This window comes from Lethenteron reissneri, chromosome 2 (genome assembly GCF_015708825.2).
Source record: "Lethenteron reissneri isolate LAM-NWPU_2019-01 chromosome 2, ASM1570882v1, whole genome shotgun sequence".
In the NCBI taxonomy this organism is placed as follows: Eukaryota; Metazoa; Chordata; class Hyperoartia; order Petromyzontiformes; family Petromyzontidae; genus Lethenteron; species Lethenteron reissneri.
This window is the reverse complement of record NC_083780.1, coordinates 12806533-12832029: the sequence shown is the minus strand read 5'-3', so window position 1 is coordinate 12832029 and position 25497 is coordinate 12806533. Positions and strand designations below refer to the sequence as shown.

Genomic DNA, 25497 nt, shown 5'->3' with positions numbered 1-25497 from the left:
GTATTGAGAGGAGGTCGTGAGTCGCGCTGCGCAGGCATCTGCCGTGTGCTGAGCTGCAAGTTGTCAGTAATGAAGAAAGATACGGCGGGCAGGCGGATATGAAGGCATTGTGGCAAAGGCAGGCGGTCTTGTATGTGACCCTACTGGCAATGGGGAGCCAGTTGAGAGCGCGGAGACGAGCTAGTGAGTCGAGGCGGGGATGAGTGTGGGCAATGACGACGCGTGCTAGGTTATTTTGTAGTCTTTGAAGCTTCCTTAGGTTGCCAGCGGAGGTCCGGACAAGGACGGAGTTACAATAGTCAAGGCGAGACCCAACTATGCAACATGCCAAAGTGTTGGCAATTTCAGTAGAGATGAGAGGACGTATGTGTCTAAGAGCCTTCAGGTGAAAGCTGGCTGTTGATGCGACCCAGAAGGTCGAAACCTTGTCCCAAGCTTGAAGTAACAAATGATACTGGCTCATGTTTGTCAGGAAAGCCGTTGGATGTAAACATTTGTATTCATATCATGGGACTGTTTTTTGCCAGTGTCAAAGTATGAAAAATAAAAAAGGTTTTACCCTTTCTGGCAATAAAACAGGTGTTAAAATGTTCAAACACTTAAGAGATTCCTTTTGCAAGGAATCAAGTCTGCATTAATCACACGTACTTGTGGTGAACATGCAAATATGGAGCTGCTCGCCCCGAGCTAACACATTCCTGCGGAGGGAGCTGGTAGTCACGTTGGGTTGCTCGGTCAATGGCCAGGGTCAACGGCGGCGTGGTGTATTTCCCGCAAATATGGCCGACTGTGAGGGCGGGCACAAGCCGGCGTGAGTAGGTTAAACGTTGAGTTTTATAAGGGCACCACGGGGTGACCAGCCCCTCCCCACCCAGCCCACCCAGCCCCACCCTCCCCACCCAGCCCCACCCTCCCCACCCAGCCCCACCCAGCCCCACTTGCACAACGGACGGACACAATAATTCCGTGGGCTGGTGTAACCAGGAGGTTCCTACCAGTATTATTTGTCTCATGAAAATGAAACCGACAGCATATACAATAATAATGAAAGTTTTAAAATACCAAGTGTCAAATAAAAAGAGGCGATGGACACGACTCAACAGTGAACTCGCTCTTTTAATAGTTAATCAAATACAGTTCATTCCTAAATCTCCCATTTAATTACAGATCGGTATTTTTTTTTATTTTCAAGTTGTAATAATTACACTTCTCTCCATCGAGTTAGAATCTAAATATGCAACTCGCCATATAAAAATTTCCCGTAACACTTTTTGCTACTGCGGTGTGTGCATGTTAAGTTAAACATTTGAAATTGCTTAAACAAAAAATTCTTAAGTTATAAATCACGAATCCATATGGGTCCGTTACAAATATAATAGCAATAATAACAAACAAAAACCTTCAATATAAGTCACATTAACATTCCCAGGTGGCCTCATGAAAAAGTGGCTTTCACAACAAATACTTTCTTTGCGATATCCAAAACGTAGTCTAGTGGTGCACTCGTTAAGCTGGATCCACACACGAGCGGTCAGTGGTGCAACACAGAGGTCGCAAACCGGGTACCCGATACCTGTACCCTACCCGATACCCGGCTACCCGTACCCGGCCGGGTACGGGTAGCCGTTTGCGACCCTGGTGCGGCCGGGTACGGGTACGGGTAAGGAATCAAAACCCGTTAGCGACCTCTGGTGCAACAACATCTCACTTGGAATCGTGCAACTCGAATTGCCTCCACTGCTTTGTCCGCTACATCGGAGTGCGCAGGGAGTTGTACAATACGTACGAGTCTGGGCGTGGGTAAAGTGTCAAGCTACGCCCTTGACAGCAAAAGACCCCCCCCCCTCCTCACCTATTTTATGATCAGATTCACACACACCAAGATCGGAACCAACATTATTCACAAGCGTGCACGTGATGGAAGAGATCACTACAAATTGTTGCGCGAATCACTTGACAGTACAGTCTTCCCGACTGCATGCAACCAGTTGTGCAACTGCTCACAACTGGTTGCAAACACTTCCACACAAGCGATTCAGTTTTAAGCAACCGAATTGGGTAACTTATGGCTCGGCGTGTGCTCACTGATCAACTTTATTGTACTCAGCCCGCAACCCAAAGAACCCAAGATAGAATCCTGGTTGCAGTTTGTCAAACCCTACTCATTACAACCATTATCGCCATCCAGTTGCTGTTTATAATATTAAATTGTTGGACATTCAGTTGTTTTTAAATGACAAAATCACCCATAATACGCCAATAGTCAGATTTCAAAAGCCAAGCAGGTATGAGCCTAGTGATTGGATGGGCAACCATCAATCATAAAAGGTGCCTTAAGGCCGAAGCAGAGCTACCGTGTGGGTTTCAGGGGCCAATGCAGCAAATTGCAACATTTGACTGTGCTTCTTTGCTCCTGGCATTCACTGCGCACCGATCAGCGTGTAGTATGGTACCAAAACTCTCACGACTCGCACGGTGTGGAAAGGCTCTCATCCAGCAATGAACTGACAAAAAGAGGGCTGCACATCTACAGATTTATTTGGAAGAAAAAAATATTCCCCACCATGAGAACTTTCCTCCACTTGTTCAGTCTCCCTCAAAAGGATTAGCGTCACTGGCCAACATTTGTTTGTCCAGGGAGACAATTTTAGCAAGAGACTCGTGTCTTGACGATGATCTTTGGTCATTTGCCTTAAGATAATTCAACTACTTGCTGTAAATGACGCACTCGGGCAGAAAGTGTCCGCAGGCTTAAAACAAATCGTCAACCATGGTCAACCCACTGCTTGTGATGAAGGCCTGCCCAAGCAGTCAGTCTCACACGATACTGCAATGTGTGAACCCACCTAGCACGAAGCAACCGCTAAACCAGTGCCGTACGATCTGCTATATAAACAAACGCTTCAGAAACATGGTAATTAATTACAGCAACAAAAATTTACCAAAAACCGAAAAGGTGTGAAAATCAGCAGTGGGATTCCACGCTTGGAATTATACCGAGACTAGAGGAACATGTGTGAGAGAACATACGCAGTTTAAAGGCATTATTCAGACTTAAGTTGGCTTTGGGAAAAAACATGCTGCTAGTTATGACCGATGGTCAAGAATGGAAACAAATGAGTAATAATGTTTAGTCGCCTTTAGGCAGTGCCTAACAACGTCAACAGTGATGTGGGGGGGGGGGTCTTATCCGCATAAAGGCCTCGAGTCACAAGGCAACAGCAGCAGTAGGCAATGATGGCTAAACGGTTTTGACGATTCTTAACAGGGCTGAAACCAACAGTCCGTCTCATTGTCCTTTTGTTGCTGGACTCTTGAGTTGATGTTTAAAAAACGAGGCAGCGTTAATTATCTTATTTCAATTATATAGCACCTTCTTAAAAAAAAGGCACTGAATAAAATAATTAACTTTGTACAGCAGACGTGTGACGAGATGAGGATGGTAGTACGCGCGTATGATGCTGCGTGAAACAAACGACGACGAAAGTGACCACGAGTGGTTAATGATGAGCGAGTGTGATGAATGGGTAGGGAAGTTGGGACATGGGATGGTGTTCATGATGGGGAAGGGAGGGGGAAGATGAGTTTTGGTTAAGTGAGGGAAAATAAGTGAGCTTTCAGGGAAGAACGAAACATGGGCAGTGAGGCCGACTGTTTGACGTGTAGGGGCAGTTTGTTCCAGTGTAAGGGGGTCAGAAGTGAGAAAGGTGGGAATTCTAGATTTGAAGTTTTCGTGACTGCAAGGATCCATACTCTTTGGTTTTTTCGGTAAAGTCACGTGGGTAAAAAATATAAAATAAATTACCTACGTGACTTTACCGAAAAATCCAAAGATTAAGGTGGGAATCGTTATTGGGCACAGGGAGGAGAGGGAACAAACAGAGACAGCTGTGATTGTGAACGCAGAGGTCGAGGAGGAGCAGAGACTGAAATGAGGGAAACGAGATCTGGTGGGGGCCGGACCATGGAGAGATTTGTCAACTGGGGTGAGGAATTTGAAAAAGCAACGGAAATAGACCCCGGGGCCGGCCCAGGTCACGGTGGCGGGACCATGTCGCTCAGCTGGCGTGGGAAAGCCTGGGAATTCCCCAGGAAGAGCTAGAGCCTGTGTATAGTAGTGTATAGTGTAGTGTATAGTAGTGTATAGTGTAGTCGTGTATAGTAGTGTATAGTGTAGTGTATAGTAGTGTATAGTAGTGTAGTGTATAGTATAGTAGTGTATAGTAGTGTAGTGTATAGTATAGTGTAGTGTATAGTGTATAGTAGTGTATAGTGTAGTCGTGTATAGTTTAGTGTATAGTAGAGTCGTGTATAGTGTAGTATTGTGTAGTGTATAGTGTAGTGTATAGTTGAGTAGTGTAGAGTAGTGTATAGTGTAGTCGTGTAGTGTATAGTAGTGTATAGTGTAGTCGTGTATAGTAGTGTATAGTGTAGTAGTGTATAGTGTAGTAGTGTATAGTGTAGTCGTGTATAGTGTAGTGTATAGTAGAGTAGTGTACAGTGTAGTGCTAGAGTCTGTCGCCAGGGAAAGGGAGGTCTGAATCGCCCTACTCAACATGCTGCCGCCGCGACCCTCACCAGGACAAGCGGATTAAGAAATGAACGATAACAGCTGGACGAGGAGAGGTGATGTGTGCGAGTGGTAGGTGAGATTGAAAATGATCCGGCATTGTGGATACGTTGGGAGCAGTTTTAATGCGTAAGAGGGAAGACCAAGCATGAGGGAGGTTGTAGTAATGAAGTCGAGTGAAGATGGAGTGTATTAGAAGTTTTGCGGCCGTATTTGAGATGAGGGGGCGAGACTTTGCGAATGTTGTTCCAGGAGGAGAGGATGATGTGAGTGTCATCAGCAAAGAAATGATGAGGAAGGTTAAATGATGAAATGAGGGATTCGAGAGGAGAGTTGGAGAGAGATAAAAGAGGGGAACAAGGACACCACCTTGGGGGGACGACACCGATAATGACGGCGGACGGGGGAAGAAGTGACGTGGTTTGATGAGAATGTTGAGGTGCGCGAGAGAGAGAAGCAAGTAGGATGGTAAAATGTATCGAAGGCTGCAGTAAGGTCGAGTAGGACACATGTGGCTTGGTGATGTCACGTGATATGCGAGGCTAACAGGGGGACAAATTCAATGCTCATAATTGTACCTTTTATACAGTCAATAAAAATCCCCGTTTGCCAATTATTATCATCACTCTTCTGTGCCATTTCGTTGCCAATGGAGACATCGGCAATGAACTTTTGTCGAGATGAGAATGTGACCCTATCATTTGTATTATCTAGCTTAGGCCAACAGTACAAGGGGGCAGGCTAGTTATAGCAGTTCAGCCCTTTGTCAATCCACTGCACGATTAGGGCCTTCCGATGCCGTGGGGGGAGGGGGGTGGGGTTATAGAGTTAGTTTTCACCATACTGGTCAGTGCGGTTTGATAAAGACAGGGGGCATACATAAGGGATCACAACATTTTTGGAGGCAACTTTTCCAAAGTCACTTCAAATTCATCAGCCACCTTGGGAATGTAAGACCCACCCAAGAACAGGTCAAAGTAAAATAAAATTAAGCCTAAATAAAATAACATTAATCACCCCCTTCTGGGCTTTTCCCTTCAGCTATCACCACCGGTAAGACAAAGTTAATCACTGCACTGGTGGTTAAAGTGTTGCTTCAACGTTTCATGTCTCATCCCTCGGTTCGACATCGAAAAAAACGCACACACACACACACAAAGTAAAGAGTTTTTCACAAATTATACGTATATTAGAATAAAATCATGCTAAATCCCATGATCTGAACCATTTAAAGAAGTGGAGGAGGTAGGCAGTAATGTCATTCCCGACATCATTATTTGTATATGCAAGTGTGTGTGTATTTATGGGCGATAGCTAGTGTGGGTCCGCCTGTTTGTGTGTGATGATAAAGTGTTTGACAGTGTGTGGGTGTGAGCAAGTGTCCGGCAAAACAACCCCCTACTTCCTCGTTGGTGCCGGACAATAACGCTGTGGTAAGGAGTGCCATGGGGGAAAGGCAAATTTCGTTTGTCCATTCCCCTCATGGCGTTTGGAGCAACCACAGCGGCCAAAGGGGGGCTCTGGAAGAGTGCGAGGGGCTGGTAACCCCTCCAACTTCAGTCCAAGTACCACGCACAGACTGTAACTATAGGGGCATCTCACTCCTGTGTGCTTGGAAAGGTCCTAGCAAGGATTATTCAACAACGCCTTGCCAGGCACGCTGAGGAGATGCTTGTGGAGCCCCAATGTGGTTTCAGGAAAGGGCGGTCCTGCACATATGCCATATTTTCTGTCCGTCTGCTACAGCAGAGGTTTTTGGAATTCCAACAAGACCTACATGTCTGATTTATTAACCTGGTCAAGGCCTATGATACCATCAGTATGCCTGGGCTGTGGGTTGTTCTTCGTACTTTCGGAGTCCCTGACTCTTTGCTCACAATCATTAAGGATCTTAATGATGGTGAGCAGGCCCAGGTAAAACTACGTGGCCGGGAGTCGGAGCCATTCGCTGTTCATCTTGGGGTGGCGACAGGGATGTCTCTGGCTCCCACATTATTTAATATATATTTTGACCACATAGTTCACGAAGCCTTCGATGGCTATACCGGGGGAATTTCCATCTGGTACAGATACAATGGGAGGCTGATCGATGCCCGGGTGTGGTCAAGGGATGGCTCCGTATTGGGTCAACCATGTTACGTATGCCGATGATCTGGTAATTGTTGCTCACTCAGAGGAGGAGTTGGAGGCGCTGCTGCTGAACCTGGAGCGTGCTACTAAGAGGCAGGGCCTTACCATCCAGCCCCACCAACACTAAGCACCTGCCTGGGTATTTTGTACCATCAGACACTCCACCCCCACAACTCCCAATTGGTGATGGGGTAGTTGTGGAGGGAGTGGAGAGTTTCCCATACCTAAAGAACAGCAAGTTGGCAGAGTAGGGGGCACAGGTGGTGCATCGGCCAGTCACCTCAGTCAGTCGACCCGTGGCATCTGGGTCTGCCCTGTGACCTCTTGGCAAGAGGTCACTGGGTCTGCCCCGTGACCACTTGGCAGCGGGCATTCGATACTTCACGTGGCCTCAATGTGCATAGCCTGGCACGAGCGCCGTGGTGACATCACCGCCACTTAATGGCGAATGGCGGTTGTTGTTCATTGTGTGAGCAAGTGTGTCTTATTATAGTGTTGTGTGCCTGACAGCTTGTACCTATTATTACTGTACATATTCGCCCGTGCGTTTGTACATATGATTGCAGTCTATGTTACCCTGTGTCTGCTTTTCCTTGCCTGTGTGTGTGTGTGTGTGCGGTTGCGTTATCCCATGTACGTGTGCATCGACCGCTCCCGATTTTTCGGCACACGTGTGTACATGTGCGTGTACGTGCGCGTCTGCATGTGTTCGCCTGTGCGAGCACGTTAGCCTGTGTGTGCATGTCCATGTGCCGGCTGCTGATGGTGTCTCAGCAGGTGCTGCCTGAGGGTGGCACGCACAGGGAAGCGCCGGCCACATATTCCACACTCAAACGGTTTGAGCCCCGTGTGAGTCGTCAGGTGGTAGGCCAGCACCTGGGTGGGGGGCACACATACGTGCGCGCACACACACAGTTATGTACATAAGTACAATGTATGGGCACGTACACACAAAGACAAATATTTACCAGTATAGGATGCACAGACTGTTTGGGGCAAGTGCTGTCAAGCCAGCACCAGCAATATCCTGGCTTCAAATCCCAAGTTCAGCCACTCAGAGTTAAACCAAGTGGAGACGTTCATTGTCTCTGCCTAGTCAAAAATTCCTGTCAAAAACATTGCGTGACATCATATTTAGCTGTGCACTTCATTTGGCTAAATTCCACATCAGAGAATTCGATTGATCGATTATCACACACACACACAGTCACCTGTACTCGCGTTAACCCCCATGCACTCGCGCGCGCAAGAAGCATGGCGAGGAGACGGGGAAAGTTGGCTGGTGGGAGATGGGGGGTGGGAGGTGGGGAGGTAGGGAGATGGGAATTTCACATTCCAGAAAAGAGCGACGGACAAGTGGTGCAAGGTGGAGCTGGGAAGAGACGGGAGAAGGAAGACAGGACGGAGACAGGTGGAGAAGCCTGCAGCAGGGGGATGTGAGGGAGGAGTGAAAGGGCCTCCAGAGCAGAGGGGGCGACAGTCACCTGCTTGCGGCCGAAACTCCTCCCGCACACGTGGCAGGTGTGGCGCTTGAGGCCGGCGTGCACCTCCAGGTGCAGCCGCATGCCCTGCTTGGAACGGAACACCTGCACCGCGCGGCGAGACACGGGAGACGCGGTGAGAAAACTCTGCATTTGCAAAAAGTTGCAATTTTGTCCCCGATTTAAAATGTTCTGCCCCCCACACACTCTACTCCCTTACTTAAGTTCTTCTTCCCCTACCTTCCCCTCCCCACATAAAAGTACAAGTACCCTTCTCGCGGTCCCCACTCGGTGGGGCAGAGAGCCCAATCTCCTCCCTTTTATTGCAAGTGTTGGAGCGCAGAGTTTCGGACTTGTGTCCGCAGAGTTTTCTGTACCCCCCCCATACTGTAACATAATTAGATCGCGTAAATATGTGTCGATAAACCCGCCACTACCAGTCACAGCCAATTAGCAAGGTTAGTCACAGCCAGATATGGCTGTCGCCTGATGAAGCTAGATGTAATTACTGGCAAAACGTCGTACTCGGATTGAAAATGTTTTGGCTTTGCTCTCCAACACACCGGTGTGCTGTACTAGTAACGAATTGGCATGTTCTGTTTGTATTACAAACCTTACTAATTGGCTGTGTCAGGTGGTGGCGGGTTTAACGACATTCATATTTACGCGATCAAACCCAAAAAAAACTGCATTATGGATGATATTCGTCGCGAAAGCCTACGTCTTAAACTGAAAAATATAAGTTGATGTCCTCATGCGCAATTCATGATGCAAAGCGCAAGGCCGCCCAAATAGTGGGCGTGATTAGCAGGAGAGTAGGGGAGCCTTTGGCCAGTAGATGGGGCCAACATCAAAAAGCACAAGATGAGTGTGTGGGCTGAGCTTGTGGTGAGTGGGATGATGACACGAGAGACGGGTAGCTGCTAGATAAGCATGTGTCTTGATTGAGCCTTCCCGAAATTGGCAGCTTCAGGAAACACGGCGCGGTTAGACATGGGTGGAGGTGACGCGACATACTGACACAACGAGCTGAACACGATTAAAGCTGGCATAAAAATGGAAACTTCAGCCATAGCCCTAAACCTGCCGTCGCCATAACCCTCGGCTAATACCGGACCTTAACGAAGCAGCCCCGACCATAACCCGAGCACTAATCCCCACCTAGGCCATGATCGCAACCCTAAGATCTTTTCCAAACTGTAACTCCAACCATAACACTGGCAGCCACGCCGATATAACCATAACCCGAGCATTAACCCAACGTTGATAATCACACCTACCCCTAATACTATCAAAACTCTAGCACTAACCCGAGCTGGCTAAACCTATCATAAACTCGAATCCCTCCTAGTACTACCCTCGGACTCACTTTACACCTAGAAATAACAACCGTCACTATACACGAGCCCTAGCGTTCTGGGGGTGGTGTTCGACACAAGAAAACTAAACAAATGTTTACGGCCCCAAGCAGCTTCAGAGCCCCAGAACGATGTAAACAATCAGGGCGCATCAAATATCAGCTCGGTTTCAAATCCTGATGAACAGAAAACAGCTAACTAACATTAAAAAAGCATATTAGTCTCTCGGTGCCATCTGGTCTGCATCTCTTCTGCCAACTAACATCATCTTTGTGTCTGGTCTAACATCGCCCTCATATCATGGCATCTGTGTATCATCGACATCTCTTCTATTATCTCACTACATCTCAATCAAATGCCTTTAGCTCCTTTCACCCAAATGGGCCAGTACCACCACTGCTAGCATACACTAAACTCTCCTATCCATAGAATTAAGGACAGGCGAGTGAGGAAAAACCATTGTACACATCGTAACTTTAGCTCTAACCCATAACGTTACTATCCCTCGCTGTATTCCGTGTACTAACCATTACACATACCTTTGGTTCTTTCGGTAAAGTCACGTAGTTAGAAAAAATAATAGATCACGACGTTTCGATCACAATCGTCACCTGATCACGCAATCAATCCTCGCCTGATGACGATTGCTTGCGTTGCCATCGAAACGTCGCGATCTGTTATATTTTCTACCCACGTGACTTTACCAGAAGAACCAAAGAGGATGGATTCCTGCAGTCACGAAAGCTTCAAATCAAGATAAAACATAATCCAACCCTATTCATAGCTCTAGCCCTCACCTCAACAAAATTCGAAACCCCTTCCCCCGCACCTCCAATTTGCACAGTTGGCAATGTACGGTGCGACAGAAGTTCAACAACAATACACTCAATCCGCCCGAACACCACAATATTTCTAACACCACTCATGTTCAACACCGAGCTACAACACCCCCCTGCCACCCCTCGATCCCGCCCAATAACACACGTCTCTCACCTTTCCGCACAGGTAACAAGTGAAGTCTCCTCCAAACCCGGGGGCCATGCGTCCGCCGCCCCCGTCCTCCACGCCGCCATCCATCGCCATGGCGGCCCCAGCGCCTCCTATCGCCATCGTCCCATCCACCTCCTCGGCACCGTACCCCCCCATCGAGTCGTCGCACGCTCCGCCGGCCCCGTGCTGCCCATTATGGACCGCGTCTGCCCCATCGTCGCCCGGTTTGCGCTTGTCAAATCCTTCGGCACCGTCGCCAAACTGACCCTCATCACGGCACAGCCGGCTGTCTGCGATTTCGGCGCCGCCGCCGTCGTTGCCGCTGTCGTCGTCGTCGTCGTCGCCACCGTTTGCGTCGAGCTCATCGCCGTCGCCGACGGTGGCGGACGAGAGTTCGGGCATGCGGCCGCTTTGGTCGATGAGGAAGGGTGGCTCCTCAAACTCACACTTGATCTCCGCCACCACCACCGGGAGGCCGAAGCTGTCGTCGCTCGCTTGTGCGCCAGTCGAATCATCGGCATCACCAGTTCCACTGCCATTGCCGCCACTGCCGCCGCCGCCGCCGCCATCATCACCGCCACAGTCAGCGTCCAGTGAAACGTCCGCCTTTGTTTCCTTGGAGCCGGAGGTGGTGGTGGTGGTGCCGGTCATGTCGCTGCTGCCGCCGCCGCCGCCGCCGCCGCCGTGGTCTTCATCATCATTTTCGTCGTTATTTCTGTGCTGGTGGAGGCGGTTCTGCTGCCAGGCCTCCTCCGTCGATTCATCGGTCAAGCGTTTCCTACGGAGGCCCGACGCCAGTAAAGGCGGCGAGGTTGGTGGTGGTGCCAGATGTGCTTGTAGGAGCGGTTGCGGTTGGTGCAGCAATGTTGGAGTGCTGTGGTGCTGCTGGTGGGCATGGTTGTGATGTTGGTGCTGGTGGTGATGATGGTGGTGGCTGGCTCCGTCGGGAAGATCGGGAATGCCGGAGAAGTACTCGGCCTCCGGCCCAGCGGGATTGTGGGAAGGCTGCGGGGAAAGAGGGTGGCCACAAACAGAGACACAACACGTAAAATACAGAATTACAGTTCATGTTGTCTTAAGATGCGGTCTCTTGTAGACACTATATATTTAATGGTTGTTGCTGCTGCTTACATCAGTTGTACCCAAGGGGCAAATGAAAAGGACTTGCAAAAGGGTGTTTTAAAGGGTGTATAGGAAGTAGGTTGCCGAAGAGAAAGGCAGCCGAGACGAACTCAAGATCCATCTAAAAGGACCAAGTAACAGACAAAGCATATGTTTGATTGCCGAAATAAATGATAAATTACAGCCATTTGCCAATCCACTGCTGGATGTGGGTCTCGACACGCCATGCCGGCCATGGGGTTTGTCTGTGCAGGTGGGTGAAACGGGAGATGGCACCCATTGTGAACCACCCAGGCCTCATTATGTCTGTGTCAGGACACGCATTCCCTTTGAATAAACTCACCGTGTCACCGGCTCCGCCCACTATGCCGTTGGCCCTGCCCCCTGCTGTGCCATTAGCTCCGCCCACAGCTCTGTTTGCTCCGCCCCCTGTGAACAACAGGCAAGGCAGCCATGACGACAATGTCATCAAACCGACAACACCCCCCCCTCACACCCCCCCCCGTCAAGTGGTGCACAGTACTCTTTGCCACTGGAGGTCCTGAGCCAATGAAGGAAATTCCACATTCCTATGGTAGGACTCAGATGGGTCCTAAGTAATTAAACACCGAAACCACTGTTAAATTCCCAGCACCGAATTCCAATAAACTGCACATTCCTGTGACAAGAAGCAGTCACACCTTCATTCAGAAAAATTACAGCAACCACTGCGTCATCAGGCGGCACTCATTTTACTGACCAGAGGTGATGATGATGAACGTAATAGGTGATGACAAAGCATCCACTGATGGCGACAATGATTGTGCCAATGATAATACTAATGGTGATGAAGTATGATGATGATAATAATAATGGATGCTGTAGCTGTGGCTGCTGATGCTGATGGTCTTACTGCGGCTGCTGTTGACGATGGTACTGCTCCAAAAAAAACGGATGTTTATCCTACTGCTGCTCATACAAATAAGGATAATTATGAAGACAATTATGCTGCTTCTGCTTGCGATGTTGCTGCTAACGATTGTGCTGATGCTGATGATAATTTTGACAACACAGCTGCTACTAATGTAATCTGGGAGGAGCCTCAGAGTCGAGCCGCTGCTCCTCCGGATCGAGAGGTAAGGAGGCCCCCCCCCCCCCAAGACTCCCCCTAGAACTCTACCAGGCACGTACCACTCAGCGAAGACCCCGGGGCCGGCCCAGGACACTCTGGAGGAACTATGTCGCTCAGCTGGCCTGGGAATTCCCCAGGAAGAACTAGAGTCTGTCGCCAGGGAAAGGGAGGTCTGGACCGCCCTACTCAAACATACTTTCGCTGCAACCTTCACCATGACAAGCGGACTGAGAAACGAACGAACTGCTCCTCATGGCTCTATTGACGATGGCAATGCTACAGATAATGATGCCGCTACTGATGAGGATGTTCCTGCTGCTGCTTCTAATGATGATGCTACTGCTAAGGTTGCCGCTACCGATGATTGCCACTGTTGCTCCCTGCTGCTGCCGATGATGATGATGTTGCCAGTGATGATGTTACTACTACAGACAATGCTGCTGCTTCTGGTGATAATGCTGCTATTGATGACACTGCTACTACTGATGATGCTGCTGCTTATGTTGACGATGCTGCTGCTACCAATGATGTAAATGGCGGAAATGATGATGTTAGCAACACTAGCAGAATGGCGATGGTGCCCCCACCTCTCGGCTCGCTGTGCAGGATGTGCGTGCAGCGCGTCACCACGTGCTCCATGTGGAGGTAGCTCGCGGCCGTCAGGTACGACAGCACTTGGCTCTCGGGGAACACCAGCTGGCCTTGGGGTGGGAGAAAGCAGAGTGGGGGCAGCAATATCATCAACACCGTCATCATCATCATCACGATCCGTCATTCCTACTGCGAACGTCATCATGAGAAGCATTGTTGTTATTATCACCGTCATTATCGCCGTCATCATTATCATCATTTATACAGTGGGATCAATCATTAAATCACTACCATCATCAACATCGTCAATCCTGTTTAGAGAATGTATTTTACATGTGACTATCATACAGTTGGAGCACCAGATATGCAAGAAAATGTAATAAATATGCTTGTCAATGTTACGTCAATCATGTGAATATCATCGTTATCGTGATGAAAATATCAAGATCAGAGGAATCACTGTCGATGTTGGCCATGACCAGGAATGAAACTTAAGAATCTCTGCATCAACGCTACAATATATATAAACATGTGTGTCACACACACTAGGATACCATAATGCAGTAGATAATATGTATTAAATGTAATAAGAGAACAGCAGTGGATATAAAGTGTACATTAAATAAAGTACAATGTTTCACTGCATATAGAATGTGTTAAGCAGCGACCACTGTGCCACCACTCCTGCAATACATACAGCTGATCGCAACCAAATGACGTAGAGGGCGCTTGAGATTTCAATACATGCCTCATACATCACATGCGACTTTTGGGCCAAACATCAGCCAAGTTGCAACGTGTAACGATTCAATTTTCAATTTTAATAACGAAGATTGCCAAAATGTAGGCAAAGCGGACCTGGATTTTGGGAACGTAGATCATCTTTCTAAAATTTTAGCAAACGTTATCTGCCTCGTGGGGGGTGCAGCAGCAACACAATGGTTGTCCCCGCACTGTGAACCCACATAAGCAGACATGGAGTTTGTGAATGTGGGAGAGACCGTGACGCAGGAAGCCCCCAATCTTCTCACCCGTGTAGCAGGAGAGGAGGATGTCATGGAAAACTCTCGGTGGAATGGCCGGGCACGGGGTCAGGGTGAGGGTGAGTGGGTTTGGTGAAGGCTCGCTGCCCTATAAACACAGACAAGCGTACGCACACACGCACGCATTGATATGGAAGTAAACCACGAACTCGTGTGCAGAGCAGATATGCCTGGAGACGCACACACACACACATTGACACCCACACTCGCATATGCAATTGCACACGAGCGCAAATGCAAGTAAACACACAGTTGTGTGCACAGAAGACAAGCTTGTAGATGCACAAACAAGTTCACATGCGTCTGTGCACACCCAAGTAAACATGCACGTGTGCACAGAGATGCTTAGAAGATTTATTTTACTATTTTTATTTTACCAGGTAAGGCCCACTGAGCTAGACAGCTATTTTTCAGAAGCGACGTGGCCACAAATGATAGCTTAACGAAGTTGCTTAGCACGTGGAAATTTATAGCAGCCAAATACTCTAAATGCATGTTTCTAAACGTGGAGGGAAAAACCGGAGGAACCAGAGAAAAATCCACGCGACTATGGGGAGAGAGACACGCAAACTCCAAATATACAACAGGCGTCAGGGTCGGGATCGAACCGACGCCCTCCTGTATACCAGGCGAGGAAGTTAACATTTCGCCAACGCGGCGCCCATGCATAAAGGCAGATACATGCTTGAACATGCATACGTAGACCTTCGCAAAAGCACAGATGTGCATATCGTTACACAAACTATCATTAGAATGATAATGGTGGCGATGACAAGGGTAATGACGGTGGTGATGAGAAAAGATGCCAGCGGTGGTGTTGCTCACTGTAATCTGGGGGCTGACGTGTTGAATATCATGAAGATGGTCATGATGATGGTGGCAATGGTGATGGATATGATGAATGACGATGATGATGAAGAGGATGATGAGGGCGGTGGTGCGGCTCACCGTGGTCTGCAGGTGGACATGGTGAATGTCACGATGATGGTGGAGATAATGGTGGTAATGAGGAAGGCGATGATGATGATGTGGTTGGCTCACCGTCGTCTGCAGGCCGGCGTGCGACAAAAAATAGGGGCTCGCCGCGGCCAACACGACGCGGTGGGCACGGAACATCATTGCTGTCGGGCCAGAGGTCGTCCCGCGCACCACTCCCCGGTCACGGTCGAGGCCTGAAGGTCAACAGGTCAGCCAGAGGTCATGCGCGATACACGCACGTGCGTAACGTGCACGCATGATAACTGTGTACGTGTGCGCAAGTCAGAACACATAGGGTCATTTAATTTATTTGTGGGGATTGTGGGACTATACACGTACAGCTCTTTTGTCACTACGCAGAGCGCCGACTGCTACAATACCACTCGCACACCATGCAGGCATGTACTCGCACACATGCTACTACCTCTCTATGCGCAGCACAAACACGTACTTATACATAGGTTAACCCCCCCGGATATCCTTAACTTACCGTTGGGGCAAGTGCTGTTAGCGAGTAGCACCTATGAAGGCCAGCAAGGCACACAAGGGGATGGGTGGCCAGCACCACACCAGGCTGCCTTTGTCCTCTACTAGTGTTGTTTAGCCATCGCACAAGGTATTCATTTGGGGCTGAGTCAATCTAGGGGAGGCCCATGACCGGTTCAGATAATCGTCACTGGTGTTGGTCGTGAATGGACACCAAACTCAGTCGCCAAGTTTTTTTATACAGCGCACTAACCACTGCGCCCCACATATGTTAACACAAAGACAAAGATTCCCCCATGTAGCCTTAACGGACTTGTTGGGGCAAGTGCTGTTAGCGAGCACTTATGAAGGCTGGCACGGCACACAAAGGAGTGAGGTGGCCAGCACCACCCCCGACCGCCTTTGTCTCCTCAGTGGCGATGTTTACATACCGCACTAGGGACTCATTTGAGGCCGAGTCGACCTAGCGGAGGCCCAGGACCGGTTCAAATTAATCGTCACTGGTGTTGGACGTGAGCGGGAATTGAACTCGGGTCGCCAGGTTTGTAGCGCAGCGCACTAACCACTGCGCTACCGCCCCCAACATATGTTTACACACGCACGTGTGTGTGCTTGAGCCTACCTCTCTCGGCGCTGCGCACGCACACTGTGACGTCGCAAAACCTCCCTTCCCTGCGGAAGTCGCGCAGCTTGTCCAGCAGCAAACTCGGTAGAGTCGGGAAACTGCACGAGGAGGCAAGGAAAAACAGCATAAGCAATGATACCGTACATACATACATAGGTGCTTTGGTGTCGGCTCCAGGTTCGGAGGTCAATGGTCAACAATGTATGGCAGCACATCCTCTCGGCACAATATCCCGTGATGTTCGCCGTGCCGAGCTGGGTCCACTCTGCATGCTCAAGCTGCTTCTGTTTAGTTTTGTTGAAGGGGTTCTAGATTTGAAGCTTTCGTGACTGCAAGGATTCATACTCTTAAGTTTTTTCGGTAAAGCCACGTAGAAAAAAAATAGAAATAAAATAATAAATCACGACGTTTCGGAGGCACCACAAGTCTCCGTCATCAGGTGGGACCGTCACAGCTAAATCCTCACTTGATACAGTAAATTTATCTGTGACGGTCCCACCTGATGACGGAGACTTGTGTTGCCTCCGAAACGTCGTGATTTATCATTTTATTTCTATTTTTTTTGCCTACGTGACTTTACCGAAAAAACCTAAGAGTTGTTGAAGGGAGGCAAAATATGCGCAGCAAGTGTGAGCTGGAGGACCTGGGCCGGATTGCACTTGCCGATGACTCGTACCAGCAGTGATAAGATTTGGTCTCCGAGGAGGAGGCTCGTGAAGGATGCTACTGGGCAGTTGGGAGGCAGTCGCCCACCAGAAGTAACGAAGGCCGGAGGAGCGACGTTCGCCACAATGAGCAAGAGCGCTGGCCGGCTAAAACAGGCCAAGCGGGCAGCGGGGAGCGCAGGTGGTGCATCTGCTCCGTTAACCCACAATACTGGAGCCTCCGCTGTGAACCTACAGGTAGCAGCAAAGCCTCAAGCCTCCCGGAGAGTGGTACCTGACCTGGCATGCGCACCGCAGGGAGGGACCCACCTGAGAGTGATGCTGGGTTCGGGCGCCCCCTGAGCGCATGGCGGCTTGGGCCTCGGCAGCCTCATGAGGCCGGGGGGGTCTCGGTGCGGTCTCAATGCCGTGTCCATGGTGGTGGCACCTGTGTCCTGTAGCACCACACGCACGCCACAACACACACACACATACAGATAAAAACCATGTGTGTACAATATACACAGCACAGCGCATCCCGTGTATACACTACACACATACATGTCTACAATCTACGTCGCATGTATACACATCATTACGCGCATACGCCAGACACACAATGGGAATGGACATCGCCTCGGCAATACCATATACACCACAAGTAAGCACATAACATGTATACAGTGTAAACAGTACACGCCACAAAAAAACACACACACGATGCATCACGTGTGTAGACCATAAACAGAATAAATCAACCGCACAAAATCACACCTCTCCACGTGCGGACACAATGCACTGCATGTACGGTACATTATATGCCAAATATATATACACAGGGTGCGATGAGCCAATAGCCACAGATCATTTATAGACCACGTTTAAAATAAAGACGAATATACATGGCGAGCGAATCGCTGAAGAATGTACAATCATCTAGTATGAATAATAGTAACAACAATAAAGAAACGTACAATGTGCACATTTTCTCAAAAAGTCTCATTTTCAGTTGTGCTACGGAGGTGCTTCCACAACTGGAACATCTGTTAAAGTTTATCAGACAGATTTATATACTATACACACACACACAAACCACAGCACCTGTATACATAACATTCACCACACGTGCACACCGCATGTATACAATGATGAACACGATACACGCCAACACGTATACACTCCGCTATACGTGCACACACAATACATCACACGCAAGGAGATATACACCATGTGAGCGCACCATTACCACAACCATGTAAACACTCAAGCGGTGTGGAAAAACACTGCTGGATGAAGGCCTCCCTATGTGGTGAGGATTACTGTGGGTTTTTTACACCATACTTTGCCACGCAGGTCATTGCGGGTTGGTGAAGGCGGGGAGCACAGACGTACAGTACAAAATGTATTTTCCTGCAAGTGCCCTCTACTGACCACCACATAGCCCAGCAGCCGCCTATAAAAAATACAACAACGTGCCGTGTATGGCGGTCACCTATCTAAGCACTATTCAGGCTCAACCCTGCTTAAAAACCCTGGAGATGTGATGAGATCGGGCGCATTTCCGAGTGATTTGATTGCCGACGCCACCGCTGGTCGAAGGGCCTCTCCTAAAGGGACGCTCTATAGGGTATTTGGCCTACTTTTCCACGCCAACTAGACGTGCGGAAAGATGAGTGCGTACCCACACTTTACCCCACGACATGCAACCTGCCTGATCGACTCACTGTGGTGTGTGCCCATTTATACTGCTGGGTGGACAGAGGCTTGGGGAATTTGAGTAACTTCGCCCCCAATTTGTTTCAACTGCCGCGCAGGAAAAAGGAATCGAACCGGCGACTTCTGGTTTTGCAAGTCCAGAGCGCTAACCATGAGACCATGGCAGCCCCCTACAAACATACTACACCATGAACGTCACACCACGCTATGAGCAAACCCATACCGGACATGCCACACACTAAAGACACACCGCACATTTATAGCACACACACACACCACTATATCGTGGCTAAAGTGCCCTGCACTGCGACCCTGTTTGGTGACCGACTATCGTGCTGCCCACCACCCATGGCCAACATCAGGGCGAATGAGATCTGAACTCGTTCTGGGCATCCCTCCCCTCTACCCTGGACCAACAAGCCACACTGACCAGCATGGTGAAGTATGGTCAAACAACCAACACGACCAACATAGCATGGGCAGATCTTCACCTAGCAGCGGACTGTAAGAAGGCTGTCAATTTATAATTCATACAAAAAAAATATATGAAAGCCAGGCCGCCACGCACACCTCATTATACCAAACACGCGCCGCATATTAACACACAAAATACAGACTCATGTATCAAGTGCTGTTCGCAGAGCATCCATTAAGAACAATGCTACTTAGTAAAACGCACTCACGCAATACAAACAAAATAGCAAATTCACAGTCAAGAGTCTCAACATGGTCACAAAGATAAAGATACCCGTATAGCCTTGTGTTTACGTATGTAGAACTTCTTTCGCACCGTACGTAGCCACCCCTGTTTGCTAATTGGAGGTTACAGGACTTCAACGGACTGCTGGGGTAAGCTCTGTTTGCGAGCGCCTATAAAAGCCAGCACCGTGCAAGAATGGATGTGTGCTCAACACCACACCCAGACCGCCTTTTAACCAGCGCCGACATTTAAGGCCGAGTTGACCTAGGGGAGGAGACAGTTTCAGACATCACTCTCCACTACTCCCCATTACAAGGAAAAAAATACTTCACAAAACTGTTGTGGCAAGTGACATTGGCGAGCACCTATTAGGATAACTTTGATTATTTGGCCACTACAAATTTCCACATGATAAGCCACTTTATTCTGATATCATTTATGGCAAGGTCGCGTCTGGAAAAAAAAACCTAATAGCTCAGTCGGCTTTACCTGGTATAATAAAAATCGTTTCGTTATATTTCTCAATCATTTGCTTACCTTTCGTATATATATTCTATATGAAGGCGGGCATGTTGAACAAGGGGGGGGGGGGGGGCGGTGTAGTCAACATCACACTCCCCCATGCACACACACATGCATGCAAACACACACACGACCACGCACAGTAGTGTACAGTGCACACAGTAAACACACACGTGCAAACACTGCAGTTGTTAATCACACTGCAACCCTTCCCATTCAAATTCCCAACAGCGCACACAGAGCATGGTGGCCTTTCCCTGCGTGTTGACACACTCAAGAACAAAAGAGCCTTAGAGATTGCAAGGGATCAGGGGCTGGCGTTGTTAGCGAGCACCTGTTAAGGCCAGCCAGCACAATGCCTGCTCGCCTTTGGCTTTCCTCTTGATGTTCATGACTACGTGAACATGCACAACACCCTTGGTCAATTCACTGCTGGATGAGGGCCTCCCAAAGCCAAGCAGGCCCGTGGATGTTGTTTGCATAGACAGTGTGAGTGTTTTTCACTAATTTTCAGAGGCAGGGGCCACTTTCGCCGATGAGACATCATCAGTGTGAAGGCCGCCACACATTTGAAACCATTGGGGGTTTGTGACAACACGATGATGATGATGTGTTTTCACTTTTGTGTATTGTTGGGGGCCGCACGTCAGAGGTCGCAAAAAGGCCACCAGGGGCCGCACTAAAGGCCACCACAGGGAACGCCAGTGGACCCACAGGCCTTGCAATGAAGAACACGAGTGTAGTAACAGCTGATTTTTGCTGCACTGCCCTCTGGACAATATAGACTCCGCAGCCACATGCAAAACACCTGTTTTGCACGTGGTTTTCACCCATTCAAGCACCAACCAGGCTCTCAGCCTGCTTAGCCTTCGAGATGGGATACGATCATCGTGTTCATCATTCCTGGTGATTTGACCACACCTGATAATTACGAGTTGCCACATGGGTGCCCCACGACACGATTTGGTTCCCATGTGTGTCGACATGCACGCACAACGCACCACTCAATTATCAGCAGGCACAGAGCACATTAAATAGCCGACACACTCACCAAATCAAAACCAATTACACACTCACACCCATGACATTGCACTAAGCCACGTAAAAAAATGTTTTATTCTATTTGTCCAGAAAGGAAGAAAAGTCATACGCGCGTATGGATTGTGTACCACTTTCTAACTCCCGATTGTCTTTGGAAGTATTTTCTGAGTGAAAACAATCCTGGTGCTCATGGCAAGCTTGCCACGATGGTGAAAATGGCTGGTTTTCTCCAGTGTATTTCCCTAATAGCAACTTAATACTACAGTTTTGGTCACATTGGATCATCTTCATGAGTTGTTGTTCCCTTCCCCGTCTGTTACAAATGGACAGACGGATAGAGGCCAGGCATTCGTGCTTTGAACCGTAGTTGGAGCGCGAAAAAAAACATCACCGAGTATCAAGACTCTCTCAGGAGGGTCATGCATTGGGATGTTTGGCCAATTCCTCTTCAAAGTCCTCTGCATGTGGGAGAAAACCTCAGTACCCGGACAAAATCCGTGTACGCATATGAAAGGTTAACACTTAGCGTCAACATCTCACGGTGACTAGGAGATGTTAACTACCTTGCCTGGTATACAGGAGGTCGTGGGTTCGATCCCAACCCTGACGCCTGCTGTATATTTTGAGTTTTAATGTTTTCCCCGTGGTGACATGGATTTTTCTCCGGGTCCTCCGGTTTTTTCCCTCCACATTCATAAACGTGCGTTGACAGTATTTGACTGCTAGAAATCTCCACACGATAAGCCACTTCAATGAGCTATCATTTGCGACCAGGTCACTTCTAAAAAAGACCGCTAAAGCCCAGTGGGTCTTATACCTGGTAAAATAAAAATAGTTTCGTTTTAGTTAATCCAGATGGGTTTGCGGAGTCCATTTGCTGTACTGCAACCTGCTGGTCCCCTTGCAGCCCAGCCTGTTTGGGAGTTTGTAAATCTCTCTGTGGTCCACCAACCCTCGTTTCCATAGCTCTGGATTAAAACAGTGCCTTGGTATGCTCATCGTCCCAATAAAAAAAGCACACATCAGGGCCCATCTCCACTGTCAACCCAGAGCCCGTGATGCTAATTCTGCATTCCTACGATGGGGGCCAAGATCTGTTGTTCGGCATGATGTCCAACGCTTCGCGCTCCTTGTGCAGGGAGGTCCAAAATATTGAAGAATATCACCGATGTGTACCAATACATCACAGCAAGCAACGCACTTTACATCATGAAAACACACTGGGGACCTGATAATTGACACCTTTTTTACAAGGAGTCATGTTTGCATAGACCAAAAAACATAACTTTGATAATTGTATGCACTGTCCTTGAAGTTTTTTTTACTGGCAAATGAGGTTCCAACACTGGGGACCTATCGAGCGCAACCGCGAAAAACCCACGCAGTGGTAGCCCCAGGACCGATATGGTGTGGTGAGCCTTCATCCACAGCAGTGGATTCACAAAGAGGCTGCACGTGTGTTTTTTTAAATATTACTGTCCCATGAAAAAGTGAATGGTTTAGTAGCAAGTATTCCCAGTGTCAACTCTGAAAACAGCAGAACAGAGCGAGAGCAGGAGGTAGCATGCGATACCGAGTTAGAACCATCTGGGGCATGTTAAACTGAGCAGTGTTTATTGTTCTGTGTTTATAAAGCTGCAACCTTGAGTCTTTAAAGTTGTCTGTTAAGGTCAATTTCAATACTTTGGTTAGAAACCATATACCCAACACAAAAACACTCACTAAGCCAACCAAACAAACCCACACAAATCGCATTTAGCCAGACCATATTTACTCTGTACATGTACAGTCATTTTTGTCAAACCACTGCTGGATAAGGGTCTCCCTATGCATGAAAGGGGGTTATTAGCCATATTTCACCACAATGGTCCGTGCAGGTTATGAAGGTGGGGGAGCACAGACGTAAAGAACAATCATGCAATGAGCCACACTCCCCTCTGTTGACAACAGCAACCTCCATCACACCTGTTGTATGCATGGCAGTCACCCAACTGAGCCAGGCTAAAACCCGCTTAGCTTTAACGATCTGACAAGAAGGGGCACATTCCAAATGCTTGGGTCATAAGCCTAATCGACGAAATATCCAACACAAAACGCACCACACAACACGGCCGCCATACAAAAACACATACCAACCATACCACACCCAACGCTCACTTAAGCATACACAAGCCACACAGAACACACACAACGCCCCCCCGCCCCCAACCCAGCACACACACTACACAAACATACCCACCCAGCTCCGAGTAAAAAACACACACCCAACACCCACACACATCAACTCACACCCAACAAACACCACATTCATATCCAACAGACTCCACACACACACATAAAGACAAAGCTCCACCCCCCTGTAAACGTTAACGGACTATTGGGGCAAGTGCTGTTGGTGAGCACCTATTAAGGCCAGTTTTCTGTGACTACACACGGATACCTCCCCAGTGCTGATGATGTTTACACACCGCAGTACTTTACTCGTTTAAGGCCGAGCCGACCTAGGGGCGCAACCAGTTGGTTCAGATATAAATCAACGCCACTCTCACCAACACACACACACATAGAAACATTCACAAAAGCAAAGGGTGACTCTGTTGGGGCAAGTATTGTTTCGCGAGCACCACGCCCGGCCACCTTTGCCTTCCCAGTGCTGATGTTACATCGCACGAAGTACTCTTTTGTTTTTAAAGACCAAGTCAACCAGGGGAGGGCCTTGAACTAGTTCAGATATTCGCCACCGATGTTGGCCGTGAATGGCAAATCGAATGTGTGTCGCCGGTTCCTCAAACGTATGCAGTTCACACACGCATTCATACAGATGCCTTTGCACAGAGAAGACAAACGCACATACATACACATGGTCGACTTAGCCATACACGGCTGAGTGAATCTACCTGGAGCCCAGAACCCATATCATGTATCACTCGCCACTGATGTTGGCCTGTGTAAGGAATTGATCGCCAGGCGCATGGTAGACTTCACCAACCACATACACCACTGAGTACACACGCAACACAATATCATTATGGTAACCCCTGCAATTCAATGCATTTGCCACGATTCAGGGCTGCGATTCAATCATGTTTTGTTACATTATTGTGGATGGTGGAACTTTCAGTTGCTGCAGCGGAGCATAAACACTTCATAAACAACATATACATTTGTTTAATTCGCTTGTTACACACACAGAATTTGACGCACAATAAGTCTAAGAATCGTCGTGAATCCATGCATTGAAACATTGTTCCACCCGATACTTAGCACGCAACAAATACACGCACAGCAATCACACCGCTTGTATCCAATGCACAATACATTCTGCATTTACATACACACCCATCTATTGACTCCCAACTAATACACAACAATACACCCATGTACATGTGCGGCCCTTTGTCAATCCCATGGTGGACGAGGAATCTCCCCACGACTATGTGGGTAGAGGAGATTATTTGACCATGCTTCACCACGTGGGTCGTTAGCCTTTTGCTGCCCAGAACGCGGGACAATGCTACTAGCAGTAGCCTATAACGATGATGTCGTCTTGTGCGTAGTGGTGGTGACTGCACAACGAAGCACTTATCCAGACTCTCAAGTTTTCGTAGCTCTAGATATTTGCAGATAATTCCAGTTGATTTGGTCACAGGCAACCAAAAATAAACAAACTCTAACCCAACACATAACACACATACCATAAACACACTAATTCACAATAAATAACACGTACAATACTTTCACACAACAAGGTCTGTGCACTCAAACCAAACCAAACGAAAAACTCAAACTCATAGTCACAGATAATACATACTTATAACACAAATCTTACACAAACGCATACCACACATGTATAGCCAATACATGACACACACACATATACTCAAGACGTAGCAAATATAAAACTCACCCACACAACTGCAATCCGACGAAACAACACATTCCACTCACTCTACAAAACGCAATCCAAACGACACACACACACCACTCACCCACCCACCCAGACACAACCCCAATACAAACACCATATGCTAAGCACTCAGCACCTATCCCTCGGCAAACCCCCCTTCTAAACCAAGTTCTCTATAATGTAGAGGGCAGCCACGTGGCTTCTAAACCATCGCCGCCATCATCTCCCGTCGTTGCCATGACCACGCCGAGCTCACACCAAAGCTTTCAAATCGACGTCTAGAGTTCCATGGAAGGCGTTTACGTCACAATAAGAATTGACCGTAGAACTTAGAACGCCAAAGTTAACGCTCGGGACATTCTCAGAGACAATAATTTAAAAAAATCCCCAACTTCCACACACATCAACTCATCGAGTGTGTTGGAGGTTGCTGATTCTCCTCTGCTGGACCCAATGTCTATTACTGCCTTCCACCACCAGCC

General features: G+C 48.3%; 1 protein-coding gene across 1 annotated transcript; it reads right to left on the bottom strand.

Moving 5' to 3' along the window:
- Positions 1-1096: 1096 nt before the first annotated feature.
- On the bottom strand, positions 1097-25032 carry LOC133343337 (zinc finger and BTB domain-containing protein 9-like). Its single transcript, XM_061552866.1, has 10 exons — positions 25016-25032; positions 17460-17584; positions 16483-16583; positions 15438-15568; positions 14385-14484; positions 13350-13463; positions 11995-12080; positions 10533-11534; positions 8185-8286; positions 1097-7576 (listed from the first exon to the last, which is right to left on the bottom strand). Exons 2-10 carry the CDS (start codon positions 17564-17566, stop codon positions 7427-7429), a joined length of 1893 nt encoding a protein of 630 aa, XP_061408850.1. The 5' UTR covers positions 17567-17584; positions 25016-25032; the 3' UTR covers positions 1097-7426.
- Positions 25033-25497: the final 465 nt, after the last annotated feature.